The sequence below is a fragment of the Neopelma chrysocephalum genome, unplaced genomic scaffold (genome assembly GCF_003984885.1).
Source record: "Neopelma chrysocephalum unplaced genomic scaffold, ASM398488v2 Primary Assembly neopelma1_85, whole genome shotgun sequence".
Lineage (NCBI taxonomy): Eukaryota > Metazoa > Chordata > Aves > Passeriformes > Pipridae > Neopelma > Neopelma chrysocephalum.
Genome location: NW_020897747.1, coordinates 4,617,170 through 4,635,556, shown reverse-complemented (window position 1 = coordinate 4,635,556; position 18,387 = coordinate 4,617,170). Strand labels below are relative to the sequence as shown.

The 18,387-nt window shown below is 40.6% G+C and overlaps 1 protein-coding gene across 2 annotated transcripts in view; it reads right to left on the bottom strand.

The window, feature by feature from the left end:
• Positions 1-8,683: 8,683 nt before the first annotated feature.
• Positions 8,684-18,387, bottom strand: part of GPAM (glycerol-3-phosphate acyltransferase, mitochondrial) — a 32,336-nt gene continuing 22,632 nt past the window's right edge. The window contains exons 17-21 of one of the 2 annotated variants that reach the window (XM_027692143.1): positions 17,784-17,861; positions 14,323-14,463; positions 13,354-13,543; positions 13,186-13,244; positions 8,684-12,046 (exon numbers count right to left, since the gene is read on the bottom strand). In XM_027692143.1, coding sequence (XP_027547944.1) covers positions 11,930-12,046; positions 13,186-13,244; positions 13,354-13,543; positions 14,323-14,463; positions 17,784-17,861 — 585 coding nt within the window. In that variant the 3' untranslated portion in view covers positions 8,684-11,929. The remainder of the gene's footprint in view (positions 12,047-13,185; positions 13,245-13,353; positions 13,544-14,322; positions 14,464-17,783; positions 17,862-18,387) is intronic. The other variant, XM_027692144.1, reaches the window with a different exon arrangement.

Sequence of the window (18,387 nt, the reverse complement as noted above, 5' to 3'; positions counted from 1 at the left end):
CCAGCAATTGTGTCCCCTATGGGCTGTGTGGAAACAGTCAATACCCAGAAGCCAGTAACACAGGGAATTTAAAAACAGAGAATAATCTATTTATACTTGGAAAGGATGACAGTCCATAAACAGCAAAACCAATGAAATGCTATTTCCTATGAATCTCTGTGTCCTCTCTCCTCTAACAACCACCTCATCATACATCTTCCTACAGCCCTTACATCTCCCATGGGCACAGGGCAGTACAAGCAGTGGTTGATCCAAAACCACCGAAGGGCTGATCAGCTGGTGTGTGCAGTTCAACCACCCAATTGCTGCATCTTGGAAAAGCAATGGAGTTGAACTGCGTCGTGATGATATGATACTTGTTAGAACATCTGCAATTACTCTGGCTTGTGCAAGTTGGTTAAAATTGTCTGGAAAAGGAGACAGACATCCCAGCTGTCTGAAGAAACCTCGTTTCTTAAAATTGCCAAGCACAGCCGCAAGCAGATCAGACTGGACTGAGGCTCTTGAGGCCTCTTGATGATATCCAGCTTCTACCTATGCCTCGCAAACAGCTCCTGGTGTCAGCAAAGAAATAAAACACTGTTTAACTGAGGCTGGAGTAGAGAAGAGACAGTCCCACCCTCCTGCAGGGCAGTACCAAAGAGATGCAATGGGGATCACAGTGACAACAGCAAAGGCACCGGACTGGAAGGGATGTGATACAGCTGGCAAATGTAATCACCAGTTGGAGAAACATTATAGCCCATAGGGAAACATACATGTTCATTTTTCAGGTCGCATCTACCAGGCAGAGGAAAATTATAGAGAAAGAGAGTGTTTGTGTGTGTTTGTATCTCCACTCAGCCGTACCCAAAAAGGGAAATCATCAAGCGCAGAGATTTGTCTAATGTGGAATGATGTGACAGCATATGGTCTAATTCAGAGAGTAACCTGAGGCTGTCTGCCCCCACAGCAGCCCAGCAGTGCAGTGCTGACATTCTCCAGCCCCGCAGGCTCCCTGGGGCTCCCCAGATGCAGCCTCTCCTCCCCAGTAGCCACCTCCTGTTGCTTGATCCAAGCACTGCTCCCAACCCTCATGGGGGGCTGAGGGGTGGCATGTAGCTGTTTCTAAGACAGAAAGGTATAAGTTGTTTCATTTCTTAGCATGCAATGCCCACAGCTTCTTCCTGTAGATATTCAAATGATCATGTCCCTGCTCTGTATCAAGTCAAGAGATCACTGAGACCAAGCTCCTGAACCACAGCACCTCAGCACCACACCCTGATTGAAGTGGTGGCACCCACGGCCCATGTTGCCTTCACTTTCCTCCCCTGGTGCCAGCTCCAGCATAGTTTTGGTCCAGAACTGGGCTCTGGAGTGTTTCAGCACTGGGGTCTGTCAGAGATATCTCCACTGTTTTGTTCTTCTGACTTTGTTTTCACACATATCAAGTCCATATTCTTGTCCCCTTCTGTGTGCCTCCTCAGGACACTCTTTTTCTGCTGTGCCTACGAAAGCAGGGTGTCCATCAGCTAAGACCCCTGCCTACCTCACCATCAATATCCTGCTCTTGGTAACTGGTCTCACCAGCCATCCCTCTCTGCTGCTGGTGGCTCTGCCACTGTACAGCATCTCTTGCCAGGCTGCAAAGTGCCACAGCCAATCTTCACCACAGCATGTGAAATGTTTGTGCCCCTCTTCTCACTGTTGGGACACGTTCATACGCACACACCCCAGAAGAAATTTTGTCACTGTAATAGACTTTTCATCCTCAATATCCAAATGCCCATTGTGCTCAATGTCCTGTTGGGTTACAGAGCAAGAGCCTCCAGCAGGAGCAGCAGGGAGACCTGGTGCACAGACCAAGCAGGCAGATGCTTGGAGACAGAAGATGAAACAGTCGTTTTTCCAAGCTGGAGTTACCAGTAGCATCAGCTGTATTGCTGCTGACTGGCAGGTGAGTAGAGGGAGCTACCATTTTGGATGCTCAAAAAGCTGCTGGATCTGCAAATAATGGAGAGGAAAAGAAATGCAGGAAAGCAAAAGGCAAATGTGTGCTGCAACAAGATAACCTGGGGACAGATTAGCTGTAAAACTCACAGCTGCCCTCCAGCGGCTGCATTAGATCCCTAAATCTCCTCCATGCTGGATTAGCTAACATTTCAGCTGTGGAAGAAATCCTTTTAGAGTTTGACTTGTGCCAGAGTGACCACTTCTGTCACAAGCAGGTTAAGACAGAGGAATTGATTCTTTGTCATTTTTGATTAAAGGAACCAAATTCTGGTCCCAAAGTTTAGTGGCAGGATAATAACAGTAGTATTGCTACTAAAACTGCCAGCAGCCCAGGCTGCAGAGGACAGGCTCAGGGAGTTAAACACAGACCCTTCCAGCTCAGAGCCCACCTTTGGATTTATGATTTCTGGGTTGGCAGCCAGAATCATGCTCCTTCTCACTTTTAAACCGTCTTTACGGCAATTGCTCTTTCCTCAGATCCAGGCCCAAGTGTGAGCTCTGCCCTGCACAGCATCTGGAAGGAACAAAGGAACTGAAGGACCTTGTCATTGTTGCTTTATTCCCCACACCTTGCTTTTTGGGCTATCTGGAAATTGCTTGAATTGCCATAGAAACCTAAAGTCTTAAGGTAAGAGGCCTTAAAAATGCTGGTGTAAGGTATTTCTGCCCTCCTTTCAATCTCTCTGTGTCAGTTGTTCCTGTATCCAGCTTGGCTCCCCACACTGTGCTGACAGCGGCCAGTGGCAGGGAGGTGGGCTGGGACTTCATTGTGCCTGAAAAACAATTAATAACAAAAGAGGATGGAGGGAGGGAAGGTGCAGAATTTCATTCAGCTGTGCTCCCAGCAAAGCCTCAAACCAGCTGCCTAGGAACAGGGAATATGGGCATTGGGATGAACTGAGCAGGGAGACAGAAGGGGAAAGAGCAAGATTTGTGAAAGGTCAATACTATTGTCAAGAAATGCACATGAACAACAACTCCTGGGCTCCACAAAGCCACCTGGGCACTGGGACAGAGATGCCATCTCCCTGTCCAGCCCCACACCAATGAGCTGTGCAGCAGTGAACTGTGCTGTGTGCTGATGAATTAGGATGTCCACTGATGTTTTAATGATTCTTCTTTCTGGGGTGTTTGAGATTGAGAAGGTTATCTTCACAAGGAAAAGCCTGCAGAATATTTTAAAATTAAATTAATGCTTGTAATGCTTTGCAGAATATTTAGGAGATGTAGTGATACTGTGAGAACACCTTGTATCCACGTTCAGCTAAAGCCTTGGAGTTGCCCTGCAGCATCAGAGGAAGGTTTACACTAAAGGGGGATAAGCTGAGCTGGCAGCCCTGCCAACCCCTCTGCTTTCCATCTACCTTGAAGAAGATCCAGTTCTCTGTCTTCTACAGCTGTAGAGGGGCACTGGTTTGCATGGAGTGTGTATATGACATTGGTCTTCAACCCAGAACTCTGATCTTGCATCTGGGATACTTCCAAACTTGAGGCATGCTTAGGTCTGGACTTGGAATGATGGCTGTGTTTCTTTAAAATGCCTGTCTGGACCAGAGAGCCCAGGAGGAAGAGTAAAGCTTCTAAAATGCTAAATGCTTCTCTCCTAATGCATATTTTCTCTTGAAGCCATGTAAACATCACACAATGACCACATTCACTAAAAGTGGTCTTCCAAGGTGGTGGTGTTTGTGTCAGGTGCCAAACACAGCCTGACTCCTGCAACTATAAAAATCAATCACAGCAACAGATAAAATCAACTCCAAATGAAGTGCTTTCCATCTGGCCACCAAGGAAATGATTATTTGTTTCTAAGGGACAGTCAGGGGGCTGAGGTTTGGGAATGGTGCCGTTCGGGCCCTCACCAGAATTCGCAGCTGTAGATGAAACTCCACCACCATCTGCTGGACACACTGGAAATGGGCTCATCTGTATTTGGCTATGAGCAAAATGACAAAATCCCTCTAAAGAAAAAAGTTTAAAATGCTGGGGCCAAAGTCCTTAATCCCATTTTCCAGCCATTGGGAATTTTTTTCTACCCATGGACATAAGTGGCAACTACACATCTCCTTTGGAAAGTCTGATTTTATTCCATTTTATTGTAGATAGATCTGAGAGGCAATTCTTACAAATACAGTCTGAATGGAAAAGCAGGCAAACAGTGGGGGAAGAGTGTTTCTTTAGGCAATTTAAACAAAAACCCTTATGTTGTTTATACAGTAGTGAGCAGTCAGACTCAAGGTTAACCTATTGTATGAGAACGAGTTGGGAGAAAGAAATCACTGTACCAGAGCAGACAGAGGACATTGTAGTAGTCACACAGCACTAACAGGGAGAACTGAATGTTTTGTATCAAAGAGAATCACCCTGAGTTAGTTGGATCAGGAGTCTCACTGTGCCTCCCCTCCCCTCATTCATTCTCACCTGCTGTGATGATGCTGGACAGCCAGGACCTGCCCAGGCTGCAGCACTCGGTGCTTGCCACATGCTCCATCCCTGCTGTGCCATGGCTGAGCAGGTGCTGTTTGTCCCAGTCCAGGGGCAGGAATGGGGCAGAGGTGCCCAGCACAGGATGCACCTCGGGATTGCCAGCACAGCAGGGCACAGCTCTGTGCACATTCATACCAATGCAACCACAGAGGCACCGGCCCATCCTCCATCCCTGCCCCGAGGGCCTGGGAGCACCACACCATTACCTCCTGGGCACCAAAGGGCTTTCTAATAAACATAGAGCATTAAGTGGTCTTCTCAGGGCCACATTTGGAGAATATTTAAGAGCCAGGTGCTGAGTTCCATATCTCCAGGTATCAGACTGACATCCCTCCAATCCTCAAATGCACAGCCCTCCCGACACTCCCTGCCCTCTCAGCTCCTCACCTCTTCTCATGATTTACAACAGCCTGGTCACTTCCCTGGCGATTACCTCCAGGAGGTCCTGTATATCCAAAATTTCCTGCACCAAACCAACCTTCCAGCTTATGCTGAGCCTGCAGAAGGGCACAACACACTAGGCTATTGCACCAGCAATGTCTCAGGCCTGCTGCATCATTTAGATCTGATTCTTTAATAAATGAGGAAGTGAGGCTTAAATAAAAGATAAGGGAGCCTTGGACTGCCTTGCTCAGACTAATCCTTTAATGGTTGAAAATGATAGACAAGCTGCTCCAATTTCTTATCTAGTATTTTGCTTTGAATTATTAATAACCAATTTGTACTTAATTTACTTAGTTCAGAAAATCAACTACATGTGTCACTGACTCCAACATTTTTCATTTTTATTGCTTTCTGCATCGACAAAGGGATAACTTCACATAAACCAATTGAAAAACAAAAACACACACACACAACCTCCTGCCCTGGTTTTCTCTCCCAACTCTCTGGAGTATATCCAGAAATACCAGCTTTTAATATTTCTATGCTTCTTGGCTTCAGACTTCCTTAAACTACAACTGGGGTTAATGAATACAGCTGGTAAATGGATAGAACCCCCATAATATTTAAATCAGTTTTCCTAGACTCTTGGACAAAAAGAAACATTTTGGGGTAAAAGGGACAGAATCCGCAGTTTTGAGGGGAAAAATGGAGGAGTTTTAAAACCAAGCACCAGAATTAAATCACACTATATTTAAGTATTATAAAAATGTAAACACATGTCTAAACTTCCTCATCTCCTAGAGAAGGGAACATTCATTTTATTACATATAACGATTTTTTGGGGGGAGGTTAAAAAATATTTTTCAAAGACTGTGCCCTGTGGTAGGGCTTCGTCAAAACGTAATTTCTTCCCATATAACATATAATTCTGCAGCATAAAAGTTCATCTTATTAAGTTGATTATTTTCAAAAATAACAAATAACACTTATTCAGGAAAACAAATATTACTGGACTAATCAAGCTGGTAAGGTTAATTACATTTCAATGACAGGAGGATGAAATGTCACAAACATTTCAAATCCAAATGTTTTTTGAAAGACTTTATAGAAAACTTTTGATTAAAAGTTTGTTCTACAGTTTCAGCCCCAAAACTAAACAAAGCCACTACTTCAGTGCAAAGTTTTTCTTCAGATTTAATTCTTTCCCAAACACCTTGCCAAGATAAGAAAGCACAAGGAGAAACACACCTGCTTTTTAACACATCGATTTTTAAGGATTTTCTGATAGAAAAAAAAAAAGGATAAAAAATACTCATTAATTTTAATTAACATGTCTGGATTTTCAAGTAGCTTATTTTTATATTCTGGGGGCTCTGTTTGAATGAGAAAGCTGATTCACCCAAGACATAATTGCTGTTAAGAAAGATAATGATAAGGACCTGGGAACAGGAACAATCACGGGGATGATGAGTGTCTGAACTTGTAGTGCACTGGAAGAAGAAACTGGGGAAACTGGAAGCTGTAAATGGCCAGCCAGACAGTGAGACAAAGGGAGAGAATTGTAGTCAAAGGTGCTGAATTATGGTAATTAAGTTTAATGAAGGAGAAAAATCAACACAGAAAAAGGCTTTTACAGCTTTCCAACAGGTAGTAGTTTAATTGGTTCTCTCCATCCTGCAGAGACAAGAGGAAGTCTGATTCAAAAAGAGTTGAGCAGTGTGGCCAAAATTAGGCTTCAGCTACATTTAAAAAACACATACATTAACATGGTCGTAAGGTGAGCCTGTGAAATTTTTCACAGATATGCAAAATACTGAACTGGGGAACCAAACCAATCCATCAGCTCTTCCTTAGCCTCATCTGAAGAAGGACAACAAATCAAAGGTGTGACATTGGTTTCATAGAGATGCTCCAGCTAATGGTTAACAAGCCATCTTGGGTATCAATTACATAGCAGCCAGTACATACACAGTACAGAGCTCTCTGAAAGACGCTGCTTAAGCATTTTTGGGGAGGATCATGGTAAGTCTTCCAAAGAAAATCCATTATGCTAAAATAGTGGCCTGTCAATTCTGTGGCATTTATAAATGTTGTTTTCTTTGGGTAGATACAATCACTGGAGCCAGAACTCCAGAGATAACACAACAGTCAAGGCAGTAGTAAACCCAAAACTCAGGAAATACCACTTGGCTTTCCGTATTTCCAAAGTAGTGCCAGAGTTAAACTGTAAACTGTTAACAGACTACAGGGTTAATTTCTAATTTATTATTGCAATCTGGAACAGTCTGGAAGGTGAAATGCCAGGGACAGGATTCCTCACTCCTTTTCCAGTCACCTGCCTCTGCTGGCTGAGGTAGGAGGCACCAATACATCTCTCCATGAAAATGCTCACACAACACTCTAGACAGAGCAGAGCCACAGTGATGTGATCTGGTTTCTTCCCTAGTACTTTCCTGCTCCCTGCTGGCACTCCATCTGCCTTTTGCCCAGCAGAGACACTAAGCAAACATCTTTACAGAACAACCTTAGTAACTAATAGTTACACAATAATTAATTAAATAGCCTTTGTTTCATTAACTGTCAATGCTTTGTGACAGATGAAATCTGAAAGTCTCTTCAGGATTTATGGTCTCTCAGGTCTGAACTCTGGCATAACACACAGAAATGAACATTTCACACACATTTCTTCAGAAAGAGATAGGAAGTCCCTTATTCTAAGGACTGCATCAACTATGATACTTTTTGAACAATTACATTAAGAGGTTGACCAACTCAAAGAATAATAAATAAGGACAACAACTCTTGCACAGCAATTGCAAAGCGCTAAGAACATCTATAAATGAAAACTGAAAAGAAAATGTTTCAAGCAGCAATTCAGATCAATGTGGATCTTACCTTGAAAATACAGGGCTGCTGAAAACATGGTGTACCATAAGAAAACAAAGAAGAGAGCTCAAAGCAATGATCCTTCTAAATAAGCCTGACAAGCTTTTATTATAGAAAAACTGAATTAAGCAAAAACTAGAGATAAGTGCTTTATCTGACATTTGGGATTTCAAAAGACTGAGAAATAGGAAGACATTTACAGAAAGAATAAAATGTAAGGTCATCACCAACAAGAATTGGGTTTTATTCAAGCTATTGGCAATAATTGAATTTTAAGTTTCCTGCTTCAGCCTAGAGTTGTCAATTAGGCAAGCCTTGCTTGCATGTGAACATTGCTAGAGGCCTCTTAAAGAATCAGCTGATTATAACTTTTTTTTTTCCTGAAGAGTGAAGCAGCATCCCTCCTTCTCAATTTAGGTAATGATCATCTATGCAGGTTTTATTATATTAAAGCCCCACTCCAATTAATTCACATTTCCAGATGCTGTCACAACTGCTGACAGGTGCTTATTGAACTCCAGGTCAGCTTGAAATCACCACAAGAAGGCACAGTCTGCAGCATCAGAGCCATCCCAGGCTCCTGCATGACACACACACTCCCCCAGGAGGCGAGAGGAACTCCAGAAGAACTCCATGTACAAGAGCCTTGCAGGGATGGGGAAACAGAGAAGCAAAATGGCACCTCCATTTCACAACAAAAGAGATAGCAGCTCAGGAGTCAAGATGTCACCTCAATCTGCTTTTTAAATGGCTCTGCTCCAGCACATACACTGTTAAGAGATACATCTACAATGAAAGTTTTCATGGTTTAATTTCAGAAACTCCCTGCAGTGGGACAAAGTTAGTGAATGAATTATCTCAGCAAGTTATTTAAAAAAAACCCAATAAAACAGACAAAAAAAAAATCAAAAGAACACTACAAGAGCTTGTCAAATGTCATATTAGCAAACAGTTTAATTTATTAAAATGACTCCAGTACACCTCTGTGCTTCTAAAACAGACACAGCATTACACATAACAGGTAAAACGTGGTAACATTCTCAAGTCAGCAGTTCCTGGCTCAGTAGCACAGAAACACAAAAGCAACAGTATCTTATATCACTTCCCAGCTCAACCTTCTTCTACATTGGTGACTGGGATGCTTCCCTGTGGAGCAGGCAGTTGAATGCAAGTGTGTGCATATGCTTCCTAACCAGAGATGGGTGAGTAAAGCCCTATGCTGTCAACGGGAAGGCAGCTGTGCCTTCGACCTCAGTGTCAGTAAAAAGTAAATACACAACCAAGACTATGATCAGTGGGGCCCTGGATTGCTGTGGCGGCATGGCAAGTGGAATTCTACATTTCCATCACTCTAAAAACGTGAGAACTACAGGATATGTATGGAAAGATTAATTTTCTCATATCATGAAAGATCCTGGCCCAAAAAGACTTGCACACCTGAGTATTATGCTCATATGAATGACGAGATTCATGTAAGTCTTTATAAGAGTCTTAAAATACATTTGTGGTAATTCAGGGCCAGTCCTTTCTTCTTTACTGGTTAACTTACTGAAATCAACTCAACCTGGATTTCTATCAGCAAAGGAAATATGAGAAGTTAATAAAATCATAAGACACTGAAGGTGTAAATACAGTGCAAGTGTTGGGTTTAGTTTTTGACTGTTACAGCCTTATAATTTTATATTCTGTGCTTTAATTTGAGGGAAAAGCATAGATGTTGTGTGTCATAACATACACACTTGCATATATACATGTATACGTACACATTTGCAGCAGAATGCAAAGGCTTCCAGTGGCATATGATTCGTAGTACCCATCTCTCACATGCAGGTTTTTTCATACAAAATAAATCAATTTTAGAGGTGCCCCCTCCCTCTGCATATATAAGCATTCATTAATGTGTATTCACATGCGTTATTGCCCTACCCACTCACTGATTTATATTAACCAGATTTATTTTTTTATTTTTTTTTTAAATATAAGCCATAAAGTATCTTAGTTGCAACACCTAGCCAGAACACTCCAGTGACCACAGTACTCCTGGGTTTTATGGTAACTAATACCTCCATTGGCAAAACATAGTAATAAAATGCCCCAAGTTTTGTTTGCTTCATATTGCTTCATTTTTAAAAAACTTTTATGTACAATCTTCGCTGCTAGTACACTCCAGATTTACTGAAATGCAGTAAACTATGAGAGCTTGTTATTCAGAAGCACCTAGTCTTTTTTTGACATTAAATGGAAGCCATCAGCAACAAACGTTGTATGGAGAATTCATCAGGTGAAGAAACAGTGCACATCAGTGAATATGAGATGAAACTGCTTCCTAAACAGTTAGTAGACTTCACAAAAACTATATGTGATGTAGTCACTGTCCTGCTGAGACAGCAGAAAGACATAAGAACACAAGCGACTCCAGGGTCAGTGTTTACCCATATTAATGTAGCTTTGGTTCAGAAATTCTTTAAGTGTTGTAGAGCACCTGGTTTAGTGACAAAACATGTGCGTCTCACAGTGCTAACAGTATAATGCTAACAAACTATAAACTGCAGGTTTCAAATATTAATAGCATTTAATAAAAAAATTTACAGAAATATTCTTGTTGACAAATGTGCAGTACAAACGCAAGGTCCTCGGCCACAAAGTCTAATTTCTGTGCATCAGTTTTGTGCTGGCATAACAGTGCAAGTGCTGGGATTCAAGTATGCTTTTCCATATTTATGTTAAGCAACAGAGATTACATGATGAAGTTTGGGGGATTTTCTGCTCACAAGGCCAGGACATGAGAATCAAGCAAAGCAATGCAGCAACTGAAATGTTTGATTTCCCTCATTTGGAAGTATCACCTCATCTAGAAGGCAATCTAAAGGAGGGAAAACACATTTCACAAGCAAACCAGCTTCACATACCACCAAGGTACTGCTTCAGCTGGATCAGCTGTACTAAAATACAGGACTACAAGTTGCAATCTAATCTCCACTCACATGAAGAGAAGACGAAATCTACAGTGCAAGTCCTCCATGCAAAAGGATCAAATTGCAAGACCAGAGTCCTGTTTCATAGGACAGAATTTATTCATCATTCAGGTTTTTTTATGAATTATATTTTTTTTGTCAGTTAGATCACAGTCAAAAGTACATTGTTTATATTTCTGTGTTTCTAGAGGTACTACTTCATGCCAATTTAGATCTGTTCAGCAACAGAATCCAATGTGAACATTTGTTTCCAAAGAATTGCAGAAGTTATTGCTGACATTTTCAGAGCCAAAATTAAAAATTATTTCACCAAATCAAGTCTTTACTCCACTTAAAAAAAATCTGACATTCTATTAATTAAAAAAAACAACCAAACAAAAAACTCCCCAAACTTAACAGTTTTTTTCAATTAAATAATAATCTAAGATAACATATTCACATTCAGGCAACTGTCTCCTGACTTTCATCTGGCTGAGTGACAGATGCCACAATAAAAACAAGAACACTACTCTCACATTCTTCCTGACAGCAGTGATTAGTGCAATTTACCACTGCACTACACAGCTCTAACAGTGCAAGGTGTGCCTGCTGACGTTTCTCACAATCTTCTGCTACATGATCGTTATTCTCAGATGTCTGTAACTGTAATTCCCACTAGAATTTTGGCATTTATGTTAACATTTATGAAAAACTATGGCTTTATCCATGAAATATATAGCCTGCCTAAGCAAAAATTTTAAACCATTTATTTAAAACAATAAAACGGAATTGGAATGAAAGTTATTTGTTTATGCCATAAGCTGTGCTGCCACTAAACTCAAGATCTCAGGGTTAGCTACAGATCACTAAGGTGTGTACTTGTGCATCTGTTACAGCCTTTAAAAGTATATTTAAAATGTAACACTGATAAAACTTCATTCTTCATTTTACATCTAATTCTAATAATTTATCTTATTTTTTGCAATTTGTTTAATTACTTGTATCCAAAGTGTCATCTGAGTATCGCTGTATTACAACAGGACTGGGACTGTAAGAAACCCATAAATGCATATGTAAGAAGGCACTTGTCTTCCAGTAGTTCAAGTCAGAGAAGGCCTTACCCGGACAGTGGCACCTTACACTTTGAAGGATTAGCAAATGTCCCCAGGCTTTGCCACAGTCTCAAAACCTGTCTTCATGTCCCTGGACAAGGTGCTGTATGTGGTCTACAATACCATGAAGCTCATGACAAATTCCAGTAGTTTTTGCCTGTTGCGCTGAGGTAGGAACGTCGTGCTTAGTTCCAGAATGGTGTCTTTGCTCTGCTTCGTCTGTTTGAAAACCTAAAGCACAGCATGAACATATGTATCACCACGTTAAAGGAATTTCCTTTCTTTTGCGATTAAAATTTTACAGCCTATACTAAGTTTTCCCTCATTTACAAGACTTTTTTTTTCCTTCCTCGAAGGCTTAGGTGGCAATGCCTTTAGGTGTTCAAGTGGTATGGAAGAAGAGAAACTCAGAAATAAGTACGGTGTATGATAAACAGCCAACTCTTAACAGTGAGAGGTAAAACACCCAATTAAAAGGCATCTGAATTGGAAGTGTGAGCACTTTGAAAACAAGAATTCAGATGCTATGCTCTACATGGATGCTCAGCAGACGCTACCTAGTTTCACTTCTTTATCTTGCTGTTGGAAAATGATGGATTTGATACACGCTTTCTTCACAGCTCTTACATTTATAGGAAGATACCTTTACTATAGGCCACCTATTGTTAGATTATTTAATACATCAGAACTTAAACACAGAAGTTTCAAATCCCATATCTAGCAAAATTTTGCCTAAATGATGATACTTTCAAAATTATAATGCTAAATCACATCTGGAATTCAGGAAGCCATGTCATTCTGATGAAGGAAAAATGCTTCACTTACAAAATCTAAAGAGGTGATTTAAAATTCAAAATGCTACTGGTAATGTGCAAAATTTAATGTTTATTTTAAAAAATGCCTGTAGCCTCGTGGTGGACACTGGAGCTCTACAAGGATGGTTCTGCTGTAGATCAATCACTGCTAAGCCAAAATTCAGTAACTAATGCTTTTTTTAAGATTTAAGTAGTCTTCAAAATTAAATTTAGATGTTACTAAGCACAGAACATGCTCTCAGCCTTTCAATATTGTTCAACAAGGACATGGAGTAGAGCAGAGGCACTTCGTTTTCTGTGAATAAAAATGTCTGGTCACCCAGTCAACAAGACAGGTCTTCCCATGGGCAAGGAATGCCCTGTTCTGAAACTTGTGCTCTTTCTTTTACAGCCCTGAGCCTGAAGTAACCAAAATGCTCAAAACCCACAATACATTTCCACAGACACATTCACAAACTTTAAACTGCCACTAAAGAGATGTCTTTAAAAGTCAAAATTGTGCTCATTATTAAAATGAAACTTAATAGTCATCAGATTTGAGCACCAAACACTTACCCCAATGTCCTTGAACACTTTCACTGCATTTTTCACATGACTGTAGGTAGCACTCTCAGCTGCAAGAAAGAAAATGCAGGGATAAACAAACTGCAATTTAATTTGGGCTACCTTGTGGTAGGAAGAATAGAATAAATCAATTCCAGTTCTAAACCCAGTTTAACATACCATACACAGCAACATTCCTCTCCGTCCTGCTTATTAAGTGCTTGTGTAGCTTTTGAATATATTCAGATTCTAAAACAGGACCACTAAAATTGTGCACAAAGATGACAGCAGAGCTATATGCCTCCAGTAAAGGTCCCAATAACCTCTGCAGGAAAGTGATGTACTGCTGGTGCTCTTGAGACTGGCTCACCTAAGAAAAGGCAAAAAAAGGTTCAGTGACAGAGACCAGCAGAAATAACATATGATCTCCAAGACAGAACATGGCAAAATGGCAGCCAAAATAATTCTCTGTACAAAAAGGAGTATGGGGACACAGAACATTATGGAAGCATAGCAAAAAGGCAGTTTACCATGAGGCACAGAACAGGCAATGCACATCACAGATCGATGCTGTTTTTTTCTCCTCCGAGGTACTACTATTTTTCTAAGATAAAATTAAAGACATCATACTGTTCTACAGCCAACAGAAGGGTTGCCATGCATTCACAGAGATGGACAGATGTTTTCAATTGTTAACAAGATATCCTAAAGAGCATTTGTCAGCTCTGTGAGAAAACTGGTAACATACCTAAATTCAACATGAGCAATCTATGAAGTGAAATATAGGCTGAATATAAATACCAGCTCAATGTGCCCCTTTTAGAGTGCACGCAGTCAGTAAAGACTAAAACTAAGACACTTGAGTATTTATAATAATTGCTCTTCCATCTCCCTAAAAGATTATTTGATGTTTCTTCAGCTGTTTTCCTCATGTAAAGGACAGAAAGGTATTTTGCTGACTGTACAAGAATACTACAGACTAATACTGCAAACCAACAACAAAATAATAATAATAAAAACAAACAAACAAAACAAACAAAAACCAAAACCAACCAACTAAAAGAATTATAATTACCCATCCTAAATGAGCACAGTAGTTTGTATCTCTCACAAGAGAGTTCAATATTATTAGCCTTAGAGAAATATTACCTTCAGGTAGCAATCTCTCTGCTCTTCTCCAAAATCACTGTCTTCATCTTCCTCGTCACTTCTCCAAGATAATGGCTCAGGGAGTTTTTTATTCCATTGGTGTTCTGTAAGACTGGGGCTAACATCCTCCTGATCATCCTGCTTAAATTTGAAAGACAAGGTGGTAAATAGGTAAGAGGTCCAAATCCAGGCAAGCAATAGGGGTTTTTTATAACCTTATCTGACTAAACCAGTCTGTTTATTAACCAATATTTAATGGAAGCAGGTGACTCAATTATAGACAGCATTGAGAAGGGAGAAGAGACATTTGGTGAAAAAAAATGTTTTTCTTTAGTTTCCCTGTCGCTTTAAAGTTAAAAATCTTTGCAAGTGTTGCTGAATCTTCCTGCCAGAGGCCATGCAGTAGCAGCTGCCAAGCGCTTTCAGCTGTGTTAGGATAGACAGTTGAGAAGCTCTCTAGTTGTGGCGTTGCTAACCTCTGTACTACAGTTGCCTCAAACACAGAGTAGTAAACTCTGTGTTATTGTATTACAATAGCTTAAACTCAATGCAGAATGTTACAAGTTGCTGTTTGAAAGTAGCAACTTATTGCCTCTAATGATGATGTTCTTGCATTTGTCCCCAAGTGAGATATGGGTTGGAACAGAATGAGTCAGTTTAAATCAAGAAGGCCACAAATTATTTAAACCTTGATTATGTTGAGGCAGGCATGTCAGAAGTTCAGGTCTACAATAAATGAGGTTCCACAGAAATACTCCACCTGATCAATGAATGTTTGATGCAACATTCAATTTTAACAATGCATCTTCAGAAATGAGTTTTAGGGATATTAAACACACACTCAGAAGAACAAGAGAGACCTTAGCATCAATCATTCACCATTATTTGTTTTGCTCAAAGCAGCAGAAGAGGAAGATTTTTCAAAGTTCAGCATTGCTGAGTCAAAAAGGAAATACCCTTGCATCTTTATTCCATTTAGAAATGGAAATCAGAAAACATTACAACTAAATGGATAACAGACACGTTGTTCATGGGATTACTGTGATAATATTCATGAGAAAGAAAAAGGCCTCTGCAGCAAATGAAGAATGACATCCTTCCAGTCTGGCACTCTGATAAAATATTTTATTTTCAATGAAGCAAAGGTCATAAAACAACCTTAAAAATAAATCCCAAAGAGATCACTATGTGTTAGGAATATTTGCTAGTTTTTGATGTAGTCACTAGAATCACAGAACAATTTTTTAAAAAGCCATGGGTCAGTCAGGCTCAATTTAATGGGAAATTGATTGATGTGTTAATGTCGGCAGTAAACTGAAATCATTACAAGGGACAGAAGCTATCCACCTTTCTTAAAGAACACACTGTAAAAACCCCACAAGCATTGCCAGCTTCTCTGAGGTTGGGAAACAACCATTGCTTACACTGTTTGCATTGATTATGCAAATTTTTAACATTTTAAAAGCAGGTACAGAGGTCTCCCAAGTCTAAAAAATTTAATGAGGGAATATATCTCATTTTTCAGCATTCAGATGTTGCACTGGTGGTTTATGTCAGACATTACAAACAGATATTTCTATACTGCCTAATAGGTAACTATCTCACAGCTATAAACAGTGAAGTACCAGACACAACAACCAAAACTTATAGAAGAACCCTGAGGACCAATTTCATGCTTGACTACACAGAAGTGCACATCTACTGCTGTCCACACCTATTTTCCTCATATGTCCCCAGGTATGGAACACACAGGTTTCTTCCTAAATTCTGATTAGCATTAATTTTTTGATTTATCTAATGATGATTGCAATCTAATGCATGACAACACATGAGTAGTTCAGATAAAAAGGAAGCAGAAGTAATTCCAGAGGGGAATATTTAATATTCAGCTATAACAAGTAAATAGTACCTATGGTAACAAACATTAAAACCAGAAGCACGTATCAAAAGGCATGCACTATGATTAGAGTGAAGCAATGGCCATTAACAAACACACCAGAAGCAGCTCTAACCTCCTTTGAGACTGGAGGGCTGCAAGAAGAAAGCAGCCAAACACTTCTCCTCATGATCTTTACATTTACATTACAAGGCCAAGTGCCAGGTCCTGCACTTTGGCCACAACAATCCCCTGCAGTGCTACAGGCTGGGCACAGAGTGGCTGGAGAGCAGCCAGGCAGAGAGGGACCTGGGAGTTTGGATTGACAGGAAGCTGAACATGAGCCAGAGTGTGCCCAGGTGGCCAAGAAGGCCAATGGCATCCTGGCCACTATCAGAAACAGTGTGGTAGCAGGACCAGGGAAGTGATTCTTCCCCTGGACTCAGCGCTGGTGAGGCCACACCTCGAGTGCTGTGTCCAGTTCTGGGCCCCTCAGTTCAGGAAGGATATTGAGGTGCTGGAGCAGGAGCACCTCAATATGGAGCACCTCAAATGGAGCAGAGCAATGAGGCTGGTGAAGGGACTTGAGCACAAGTCCTATGAGGAGAGGCTGAGGAAGCTGGGGTTGTTCAGCCTGGAGAAGAGGAGGCTCAGGGGAGACCTCATCACTCTCTACAGCTCCCTGACAGGAGGTTGTAGCCAGGTGGGGGTTGGTCTCTTCTTCCAGGAAGCTATCAGCAAGACAAGAGGGCATGATCTTAAGCTCTGCCAGAGGAGGTTTAGGTTAGATATTAGGAAGAAATTCTTTACTGAGAGGGCAATCAGACATTGGAATGGGCTACCAGGGAAGTGGTGGATTCTCCGTCCCTGAAGGTTTTTAAGACGAGACTGGATGTGGCACTTAGTGCCATGGTCTGGTAACCATAGCAGTGTTGGATCAAGGGTTGGACTTGATGATCTCAGAGTTCCCTTCCAACCCGCCTGATTCTATGATTCTATGACTTTCTTGCTTCTTCCTGGAGGGTGTCACGGCTTGTTTACAGTGCACAAAAAAAGCTTGGGAAGCAAAGACATGCTGAATCAGCTGCCCCTGTTCCTCAAGTTTTCTTTATGCTGCACACCTCTGACAGATGGCACCACACAGCGACTCCCCCACAGCCCTGAAACTGCAACCTGTGCCAGCTGAGGAGATTTTACAGTAATTCCAAGATGTATGCAAAGGAATCAAAGAATGACAAAAGATCTGGACTCCTGATTCCTGTAGAGTAGAAAGTAAACATCCATGCAGCTATGCTGCAACTGAAAGAGCTCCAATAATAAATTAAATACCAATTTTACAAGACAGTACAAAAACGTGTGTCTTCCTTAGTAGGCTTATTGGTACAATGAAATTACACAGAGTCATCAGGCATCACGGGATGACTATATCCAAATGTCTGACACTTACAGAGGAATGAAGTAGTCTCAGTCCTGGATGTGTTGTTACAAGCTTTCAGTAACAGTATATATTTAGAACAAGTCTCACAACTATGAAGCATAAACTACCTATAGTATAGTGTACTACTTAGTATCTCTATCACTTTACCTCGGCCACCAGAAGAATGCCATATTGTATCAGCCTTTCCACAGATTCATGGCAAACTTGATAGATCACCTGGCAGGGCTGCACAACATAAAAGAAATGCAATATAAAAATCACATCCATTATACCCATTATAGCAACACCATTTCCTGTTCAGTATGCATGTTTTAGATATAGCAGTATTTTTCCTTTTATCCAAGTTGTTAAACTTTTAGCAGCATAATCCCAATGCACCCCTCTTGTGTTTATCCTGGCAGATATTAGAAAAATTACAGTGAAATGGGATCTGTCCAAGTTTTTTAAGAAATGCATTACCACTGATAGAAAGCCACATTAAATATTCTCCCCTTTTAATCGCCTCTAACCAAATTTTAGTTTGTTAACAATTCTGAAATACAACCATCATAAAACAAATCATTGAGGCTCACTACAGTGATTTATTTGAAATTTAAAGGGAAGTACACTTTAAAGAAATTCCCTTACGTGTTTTGAAACTCTGAATAAAAAAATGCCAACCTCTTTTACATTGTTCGTAATCATGTAGGAAATATTTTCTTAGTTAAAAAGAAAATAATTATTAACTCTGAAAGCAAAAGGATAACATTAC